The sequence below is a fragment of the Oryzias latipes genome, chromosome 9 (genome assembly GCF_002234675.1).
Source record: "Oryzias latipes chromosome 9, ASM223467v1".
Classification (NCBI taxonomy): Eukaryota; Metazoa; Chordata; class Actinopteri; order Beloniformes; family Adrianichthyidae; genus Oryzias; species Oryzias latipes.
The window spans coordinates 28,978,602-28,989,447 of record NC_019867.2 but is presented as its reverse complement, the minus strand read 5'-3'; the positions used below and the strand labels follow the sequence as shown (position 1 = coordinate 28,989,447).

At 41.1% G+C, this 10,846-nt stretch overlaps 1 protein-coding gene across 1 annotated transcript; it reads right to left on the bottom strand.

Moving 5' to 3' along the window:
• Positions 1–7,337: 7,337 nt before the first annotated feature.
• On the bottom strand, positions 7,338–8,787 carry LOC105354811. The gene has a single exon (XM_011479666.3). It carries the CDS (start codon positions 8,314–8,316, stop codon positions 7,771–7,773), a length of 546 nt encoding a protein of 181 aa, XP_011477968.1. The 5' UTR covers positions 8,317–8,787; the 3' UTR covers positions 7,338–7,770.
• Positions 8,788–10,846: the final 2,059 nt, after the last annotated feature.

Sequence of the window (10,846 nt, the reverse complement as noted above, 5' to 3'; positions counted from 1 at the left end):
GCGTTCAGGCGCTGCTGCAGCTGCTGCAGTTGTTTGTCGTGTTTTGAGCATGTTAGCCTCTGACAAGAGTACGGGTGAATGTGTGCAGATATCTGCAACAGCGATCTGTGTTTTATTGAGCTGTGGTTAAACCTCAGTGGATTATCGGTTACAATAACTACACAACCAGCCACTGTGACTCAAACAAACTCTGACCAACAAAGGTGCACTCAAACCCTCCACGTGGTCAAACTAATAAAACCACAGCAGCAATTATTCATGAGACGTTCACTGCTCCCAAACCACAGCTTTCATCAGTTTATCGCTTCAGGAAATGAGTTTTACAGATTTCCTGTCAGAATAACATCTGACTGTCCCTAAAATATGTTCCTAATCAACATTTTTATGTTCCAACTAATGAAAAATGGTTATTAAATTTAACTTGAAAACAATTGCCAGTAAGAATTTTCCTCTGCTGACATCACAATCTGCAACTTCACACATCACAACTGAAACTCTGACCTTTTTTTTATCATCCAACATTTTTTTTAAATCTGCATTAAGTCAACACCATTTGCCATTTGATTCATAAACTTGTGGGTTTGACCTTCCTTCAATCCAAAGACACCAAAAGCATGTTTCATGTTCTTACAGGCTTCAGGCAGAGGAGTGTTTGCTCATCCAGACTTTCCGGAAGACTTTTGAGAAAAGCAGGTGAAAAAGCAAAACAACTTTATTCAGAAAGTCAAAGGAGCTTCTGCCCGATCCTCCAGCAGACTATATCAAACCAAAATGTACAATTTCTTCATTAAAGTAGAAATTTACAGTTTTATCAAAAAGGATCAGTACTTATGACTGTTTGACCTTTTTAATCTGAACCCCCTGCCTAAAGGATAAAAACAACGTTACGTAATTTTTTGAAACTAACACATGAATGTTTAAAGATAAGGAGTGAAACCCTCCAAAAAAGAAAAATATGTTGGACATTTCGTCATTTTAAGAGACGGCAGAAAACAATTAAACATTTAACATCACTTTAAGCAAATGAATTTGAGTTTGAATCATGTTACATGCATACAATAAAACTCTTTAAACAATCTATCTTTTTAATTGATCCTTCACATACAGTAGATGCTTTTATTGTTTGGTGTCTGAGGTTTTTGAAGTGGACTCAACAGACCTTCCCAAAGGCCTACATGCACATCAACCATTATGCACTTCAGGTGAGCAGTAAAATCCCTCTACCTTCTTCTACTTCTCAGAATCCTCTCAGAATCCGAATGGGCGGTGGTTCCAGATGACCTGAGGGGCCTGGAAGCTTCCCAAATTCTGCAGAAGTTAAAGTTTTGGAGGTGAAAAATGACCTAAACTAGTTCTATGTTTCTGCTGAAGGATGTTAGACTGCAGTTGGGTCCAGACTACGCTTCAAAAACTGGAGTTCTGTCAATATATTTTAAACTTAAACTTCAATAGAAAATGAGAGAACCTGAAGGTAATAATAATGGCAGGATAAGGAATGTGGGCTTGGAAAGTGTGCAGTTCAGACTTGAATGAAGGCTTGCTGCGACATCACTTGTGTTTGTTTTCTTACCATGTTCTTTTCTGATGATAGAGGAAATATGAGAAGAAAATTAAGCTTAAAATTGCATTTCAGAGTATTTCTTTATCGAAATCGGTGTGGATAAGTAGCAGACAAAAATGCTGTTTATAAAAGCTCATATTTGTTACGCTGGATGGGCCATAAGCTCCCTGCTCCGCTCCATTCTGATGCATCCACCTGCAGACAAAAAGATCCATGAACATCTTTGTTTTCCTCGTCTGAGCTGGAATCTGGATCATAACTGTACGGCTGAACAGCTCCAATTATGGCTCGCCATTTTTTTGCACCAGTAATGTTAAGTTGGGTTTGTGAGGGGCTGTAAGCTAGTGGGAGAGCATATTAACAAAGGCATGATGGGGAAATGGGGGGAGGGCTCACTCTGCGCCAACAGCCCCACCCACAACTCAGAGGTGAATTTCTAATAAACTCCTGCCGCTCTGCAGAAACTATGTCCTAGAAAATGACACAGGTTTATTATATTTACCAGCCAGCCCACTGGAAATGCTTTTAAAATGGATCAAAAGATGGTTGGAGTGGATATTTAAAGACTGAAATCTGTGAAAAGTTATGTTTTTAAAGTTGGGTAGAGGACATAAATAGCTTAATGTTTACAGAGCTGCTCTATTTTACTCATCCAACCAGTCTTCTGAGTTTAAAAAGCAGAATTTCCACATTCCGACTGAACTCACAGAACAGGAAGTAGAAGTGGTTTGTCAAAAAGACTCCAGGAAACAATCCAGGTCCAAGAATGAAAAATCCCTAGTTTTAATTTTTTTTTTCTATTGTTGCTGGAGCCGAAATGAGTTTCCTTTTTCAAGTCATGCCATTCCACATCCACCCAAGCCATCCTTCAAGATTCCTGTTCCTGAGGAGGGTCATTGGGGGTGCTCCTCGTCATGCCTGTTCCAGAGGAGGGGTTCTGATACCCCTCACATATGTCTGGCTGCACAAACTGTTTTCTGCACTTGTTTTCATCACCCAAAACTGAGAACACAACTGAAAAACCAAACTCAAGCACAGAATCCTTACAGTACCCCTCCCCAGAAGGGCAGGGGTACTGTAAGGATTCTGTGCTTGAGTTTGGTTTTTCAGTTGTGTTCTCAGTTTTGGGTGATTCCCCCATCAGTCACTCCAGGTTCATGTTGATCATTCACAGCTGTTTTCGTTTGTCTGGTTTTCAGTTTGTCATTGTCAGGTCATCGGCTCCTTTATTGCTCCCAGGGTTTTGTCATGTTTACCTTTATTGAATGCTTTAGGTTTCTCTCACCATGCATGGTACCTTGTTGGATTCTACACCACCAGGTCTTGGCAGGTGACCTAATAGACTTAATGGATCACGCAGCCATGAGACTCTGTTCTTTGCACTTATTGAAATATATTTTTGTCTTGATTTGCTTTCGAATTAATTTGATTTAACTTCAAAATTACATTGATATAAAGTGGTATTTGTGCCATTAAAAAGTTTAAAAGGCAATCAGAAGACTCAGATTTTGAGTTTATTTGTAAAATATTTCATCCAAAAACCCCTTGAATTATTTCCTAAAGCACCTGGTGGTATTTGTGGAAGGCAAAGCATCTTCTCCTTCAGGCCGACTCTGAACTCCTTCAGTTTTTTTACATAACTCAGAGTCTAAACAGTAAACAAGTGAACTCTTGTGTTTGTGAAACTCCACAGAGCTCATTTCTTTTTGTGAGGAAAAACGAATCATGAATCCTACTGTATACACACAGAGGAAAATTCCCCCCAAAAAGGCACAGGCAAGAGCTGGGGATCATTTTTCTTTGTTCTACTCGATACATAATCGGGTAACTTTCCGCTGCAGGAGGCCGGATGAAATCCGAGGGAACATGACGCCGAGACATGTTCAGGCAGGTCAGGATTTTTATTCATCTGCACATTTGAGTACAGTGAGAATTCAGGGGGGGTCATCAAAGGTGTTGATCCAAGCCTCTGTGACATCACAAATCTTCATAAATCACACCAATCTGTTGGGATTTAGACCTCTAAAATGGGTTTAAGCATAAACTTCAGAATGAAAGCACAAACAAACCTGCTGGTCATCTGTTTTTAAGGAGACGGGTTTCAGTGTCAGCTAGAGGGAGTGTCAGGCATGAAAACAGGCTCAGTTTTTTTTTATTTAAAATAAAACACAAGAAGTATATTTCAGACAGACAGACATTTCATTGTCTGCTGTGATGACAGTTCCACTTGTAAACTTTTAATCTTGAGATAGAGCTTTTTAAAGATATATACAGATCAAAAAAAACAAAACAGGAACAGTTTTATTTTTCCTTCTTACTCTCATCCTGGCACTGATGAGTGACTGAGAACTTCCTGATCTATTTTAGGTTAAAATTACTGGAGATAAACTAGTTTAGCAACCATGAGCTTCCTGTCCTTCTGTCATCCTGGACCTCAGACTTTGCCCCCCCCCCGTCTGCAATGTAAACAGACAGCAGAAGGAGCCAGGAAGCATCTCTTCATGGAAGAAACGCAGCTGAAATCCCCTGATCTTGAAACCAACTGGCAGTGTGGTCATGTAGCAGAGTGCCGACAGGCTACTGAAATGCAGATTTCTGGAACAAACCAGATCCACGATCCCAGCAGGAAACTGCAACGGTCATTGTTTCCTCTAAACAAGTTCATGTTCAAACATCCCCGACGCCAGTTATCGTGAGCATCAAGGCTGAAGGTCACCCGCTCTCGCACCTGTCACACTGATCTACGGCGGTTCTGATCGAGCGTGGTCCAAACTAAGAAACGGTTTGTGCTGTCCACTTGGTTCTGGACCTATGGAGACAGTCCATTTTCATGCAAAGATTACTGCTTTAACAAGGTTAGAGCGCTCTTGCCAGACAATACTGGACAATTTTATTCACAAGCTACCATTAAAATTTTGTGGAATTCTGACATCGTCATGTTGGGCCCAGACATTGTCATAAAGCATTGATTGGTCCAAGTTGGTCTGAGTTAATGTTTCTATTGCGACCACTCTCACTAATCATTAATGAGCTTGTTAGAAGTCCATACCCCAATGTCAAGGAAATTGTTTTATTATTATCATTGTTTAAATGTATTTGGTTAAAAATGTATTTGTTTAAATGTTAACTCAGATTGACCTTTTTACCTTTTTAGAAAGTTTTGCGTGTCTGTTCATCTGCTTCTCATCCCAGCAAGGATGAGGGGGTTTTACGACACACTGTCCTGAGTTGATAATGGATACTGTTTGAAGTTAGAATCCACCAAATGGGTTATTATACGACACCCCCTAATGAACTTTTTCTCTTTGTCTTGAAATTGTAACCTCCTTCTTGTGTTCTTAATAAAAGGTGCACGAGGGGAGACAGAATCTTAGAGAAGAGCAGCGTGGTGGTTGTCTTCTGTCACACTTGTTTTCTTCTCCCATGAGCTTGAGAAACTTGATAGTTGTTGTGGTTTATTGTTTCTAATTGTGTTTTTCTTTAATGTCTAGATGCATTTATCTGACACCCAACCACATGAAAGCAGACTTGGGAGAATCTGTCAATCAAGCATTTTCAATATAAAACCTCCCACTTTTTCTGAGGTATCTGATTGGTCAGTTTATAACTTGAATAACTTGCACATCAGAGAAAACATTATGAAGAAAAAAGGTATTAGAGCAATAATGGTTCTTTTAACCAATAGACTGAGGATCAGCTATTTAATTCTCTAAAGAAGTCTATGGGATTTTGGCTTCATGGAAGCAGCGGGTACTTCCTGTTTGGAACAACAGGGGGGGAGGAGTCACTCAGTGCAGTTCTCCCATACAGTCAATGATCCATACACAGAACCACTGACCCTGAATTGGTGGTTTAGTCTATACTTTTTGAACCATAAACCAATGTTTGAATGTCGGAGCAAAGCAAAGAGGAAAGATTCAAGATCATTTAAATTAAGTCTGATTGAGTTTGCTGCATCTGAGTCTTAGATGGAGTCCGTCTTCACCTAACCTGCTTGGAATTCTTCATCTTTGATTTCAGACAAGCTCTCTTGACCTTTGTGGGGATTTTTATGCGTTTCCTGTTTGTCTTCCCTTTTCCTTTTTATCTAATGATCGTGAACATTCTGCCCCGAGGAGGAGGAAATGTGCAAATCCTCATCCTCCTTCTCAGAAGGAAACTCTAAGTTCAGTTGCTGAATCTGATAAAAGTCTTAAAATACTCCAGGTTTTTGCTGTGAGAGTATTTCTGTCCTTTGAATGGTTCCTGGTATCTTGATGTTTTTTATAGTAATGAATCTGATCAACACTTTCCTGCCTTGTAGGCCCAAAGTGCCATTCACACAACGATGGCAGCTCCCCTTCCTTCCTCTGGTGCCCACCTGTAACCACCAGGAGTGATGCAGGGTTCAGTGTCGTGGAAAGAACGCTTTGGCATGGACCTGTGACCTTCCAATCAGAGGTCAATTGGTCTACCTCTGCACCACAGCCAAAAACTAAAGTGGCTGAAAAAAAATCTAAAGTTTTTTTGTTTTTTATTTTTATGTTTATTCCAATAATCCGAAGTTCATCTCCACAAAAGAGATTGTCTCTGATCAACTATTTCAATCACTCGTCAGCTTAATTTTAGATAAAGAAAAATTAATTCCACTATTTAGACAGACGGTAGCTCTCAGAATTCTGGTTGTGGCGGAGGTTTCCTCTTTTTCTGTCCGGAGGGAGGTTTCCTTTCTACATCCTCGATTTTAATCCTTGCATATTAAAAACTCTAAGATTTGTTCTGTTGGTTTTTAGAGAACAACAACTTTTATACTTCAGGCTAAAAATACAATCTGATCATAATGAAGTGATGTGATACGGACGATCACATCTGAACAAATACTGGTGCAGATTTTGATTAAATGTTAGTTTTTTGTCTTTTGAGTTACACATTTTGCCAACCTCAGTTATAAATCGGCATTTTATAATCCATCCTCTTCCTGTCTGGGGTCATTGGGGTTGCTGGGGCCTAATCAGCTACTGAACAGTGAAGTTGAAGACTTTCTAATTAGAAATGAATGTAGTATCTGAAATCATATTCTGGTGGGGAGGCTCTTTAATCCCCACCTGTGCCTTTCACCATCTCCTAGCATGATGCTGCCTGCAGATTTGTGGGACAGCTGATGTCCACATGGCAACAGTAACATCGACAAATTGTCCCCAGAAGCCTGGAGGTGACGGCTAACCTTGACTATCAAAATACCACCTCACCCATGAGGTAAAGTCTTGACTGCATATAATTCATAACAATAACATTGCATAATGCAGGGTTTTCAGACAGGAATCATCTCTGTGATGTAACCAGAGGCAGCAGCAGCTCTTATGACTCAGCTCTGAATGGGTCATTGGAATGACATCAAGAAAATGTGATCCCGTGCAGGGAGGAAAAATTTCCTCTGGATCTGAGGGAAGCCCTTCTTTAGATCTGGTCTCTGAGAAAAGACAGCTGTGCTTAAATGGTAAAAACCAGATTTAAAGAAAAAAAACACTTTATAACTTTAGCCTTCATAGATGCTACATTAAAGTGAGTTTGGAGCAAAACTGGTTTGATGCAAACTCACATCAAAAGGAGTCAATGGGGTCAACTCCTTTTTTAAGATCAAATTGGTTGGGTTTTTTTACAAGTGCATACCATTTTGCAGTCTAAGTGTAAGACTGATGCATCATTTTCAGGCTTTGCACAGTGATGCTGCAGAGCCTTCTGGAAATCATTACAATTTAACCCTGCAAGACCAAAAGCAAGAGGCAGGAAACAGAAACTTTTTTGAGATTGTTTTATTACTGAAATTGTTCAATAAATAGCAAATAAAATAAATAACAAGGCATTGGAAAAAAAAACAGTGTCGGTTCAGGCTTGATTGCCTACATACGTGACATTTGTAGAGTTTTCTATTAATAATAATAATACAGTTTGTTAGATAAAAGTTCCACAAGTGCGTTTCAAGTCTCTCAAGTGTTTTAGGTTTGTCAAGTTTCAGTCTTTAGTGTTCACAGTTTCTTTTGATTCATCTCATTTTCTCAGACTGTCACTTCTCCTCCGCTGATGAGGCGGTGAGATGCCGGCGCCTAGCGCTCCCTCCCCGGCCGCGCCGCGCACGGCGCACCGCTGCTCTCCGGAGCGTCTCAGGCTCGACTGCAGCTCGGTTCCGTTTGATCCCTGGGGGAACAGTCTTTGGGCGCTTGGTGGAAGCATTAGTTGTCGTTGCCCAGCCGGTGATAGACCAGCAGGGCCACCACGTAGCTCTTCCCTGCGCTCTGCTCGAATGCGTCCGTCTCCTGCGTCGGCTTCAGGCACGCCGCGCTCGGGAGGATCTGCTCGGGAGACGCGGTTTCCTCGCAGCTGCTCGGCGCGGAGGCGCGTAAGTCCGGGAGCTGAGCGGTCGGATCCCCCGCAGACTGGAAGGGGAAGCTCTGGTAGTCGCTGACGGAGCTCTCTGCGCTGGCGAGCGGCGCGTCCATGCAGGGCTCCTCGGTGTAGATCTGCCACAGCACCACCAGGCACAGGATGACCAGCCAGCGCTTCGCCTGGCTCTTCTCGGGTGGAGGAAGGTGCATGCGGACTTTAGCGGGGTACATGACCCGAATGCAGCGCTTCCTCGGCCGGACCGGCACGACGGAGCTGACGGCGGTGGCTTGAGGCGCGATGCGCTCGAAGGTGAAGACCTCCGGCTCCGTGCTGCGGAAGGCGAACCTTTCCTGCGGTAATGTCACGGTCATGCTGTCGGAGCGAGAGTACATTTTCTCGGAGTTCTCTCTCGGGTTTGCTCTTAGTTATCAGTAAGTCAGAAATGCCTTAAGTGGAGTCAGACTCCAGCTTTTATACTGTTTTAGGGACGTCCCTGTAAGCCACACCCCGACTATTGCTCAAGAAAGACAAATACATTCAGCTTTGCATGCTTGCGGGGCAGCTGGATGAGTCACCGGCCGGCCAGAGGCGCTTCCTCTGCGGTCAGAGCGCACCAGGGAACTCCAGCAGAGCTCCTCCAACACACAATCCCACAGTTTAGTGACTTAATTTCACATTTCCATGCTGCTTCCAATAATATCAAACCCTCAAATCATCTCAGTTTACTAGATATAAACAATAGTAAGCTGCTCTGGAAACTTCCTTCAGGTTGACTTCAGTTACTTGACCCTAAAACACCAAGCGGTGAGAAACAATTGGACTATAGCATAACATCAACTTTTCAATAAATCTCAAAGAAAAAAAAAGTAAAAAACACTTGGATGCACTTGTGTAAATGACAGAAATGCAGACAGATGTTCTGCTTTTCTCTCATTTAAGAAAAAAATGGCTATATAAATTCGAAAATCCTGTTGTATGTCAATAGAGATTACAGTAAAATATAGTTTTAAAGTAAATAACTAGTCAAATTTTATGATTTAACATCATTTAGAATACACAACAAAACCCAAAATATATAATTTTTTGTCATTTAATATTAACTTTTTTTTTAAATTTAATAGAGCATTTGTTACATTATTTATGTTTTGTATTATCTTTGTTGTAATTCCCAGATATTTATGCTATTTGACTAAAGAGGCTGGATATTGAACATGGAAAAGAAAAGTTATACGTTGTTTTTGTTGTTTCTAATCATTTTTTGGATGTTATTTATGGTACACTTGTAGTTCCATATTTATGATCTATTATTATCTGTTATTTTTTTATTATTATTAACTTATTAACGTATTTTTTTCAGCTTTTATAACAAATCAATTTCTACATGTGAGATCAATTAAAGTTCTATCTATCTATCTATCTATCTATCTATCTATCTATCTATCTATCTATCTATCTATCTATCTATCTATCTATCTATCTATCTATCTATCTATCTATCTATCTATCTCTCAGCATGATTGATTGATGCTCCTATTCTGATGGATTGAAGGGAATCTAAAATTATCTTTTCTTTCTTCAAAGTGGTTTTGAAAATGGGGGAGTTTTGGAGTTTTTTCCAGCGTGAGACTTTTCGAACCACAAACCTTGACTTCATGGTCATCAGAGGTGACGACAGCACAGGATGTTGCAGCTGATCTATGACAAGAAGGAAATGAACATCAATTTAGAGAAGTTGTGAACTTCCTCCTCCACTTTTTGGAAAAAGAGACTTGAAAACAAAAAGTAATCTTTGATCACAGACAATCATTGAGCATCTTTTACTGCATTAACTTTAAATTTGTCCTTTGCAGCTTTGGGTGAAGTTCTGGAAGCAGCAGCTCTCTTGTCCTGAAGCCAAAGTTTCTCCTTCCAAAATTAAATACTGGATTATTGTTTGACTCCCACTCTCAAGATGAGGAAACATTGTCATGTTCACAGATATGATGGAAACGTTACCCACAGGAGGAAACAGAGGCTGAGCACAAACACAGATCCATAAAAACCCCTGGAGCGCTTATCCTTGTACCTTCTCAACCTTTCATTTTTCTTTGTAAAGCATTTATTTATTTGAATTTTTATTTATTTATTTATTTTATGCTGGCACTTTAAATGTGGCTTCGGTTCCCTGGAAGCTCTCCTTCACTTTCCTGTTATCCTGACACCAGGTCAGGTTGCAACTCGATCGCTTCCATTGTGCTCTGCACGAGCATCACGGTGCAAACATGAAGCTCATCTCCAAATCCTCCTACCTCAGCTCCCCCCGGGGCTGTTTAGAACCAATTAGTCAGCAGTTCATTCCAAAGTGAAAGGCACCCTGTGAAGAAGTGCACTGCCTCTCACAGTGGAAGCATTTAGCTGGACTCCAGCTGCCCACTTGGTGCTGTAATTTGCAGTAAATGCGTGCTGTTGTCTGCAGCCTCTCATGGTCAACACTCAGACGTGCTTGGCGTGGACTCAGAGAAATTGTGCGCATCACTGACTCCTTTCAGCGTGTTCCTGTCAGCTGACGGTTTCTGTCTTTGACAGCGCTCTCACAGAAGCCCCGACAAACACCAGATTCCATCTGAGTTAGTTCTGGAATTGTACTGAATTTGTACAGCGTGGATTTGGGTCCAGTTTAATGTGAATATGACCCTTTTGCTATCTTGTGGGGTCCAGATGACCCCACTCCCAACGTTAACGTGCTAGTGGGGTCAACTGGACCCCACAAGACAGCACAAGGGTGATTAAGTGGAGGAAGCAGAGCAGCATCAGAGGGTGCTTTGACATCAGCATTAGATCCAGATAACACGGTAAACAGTTGTGTTTACATGGTTGAGTCTGGAGATAAGATCGGATTGTTGCACGTAGACAAATAATCCAAAGCAACAAAGAATCAAACTG

Excerpts from the sequence above, each read along its gene's own strand:
- LOC105354811 (XM_011479666.3), bottom strand. The coding sequence starts at position 8,316 with ATGTACTCTCGCTCCGACAGCATGACCGTGACATTACCGCAGGAAAGG.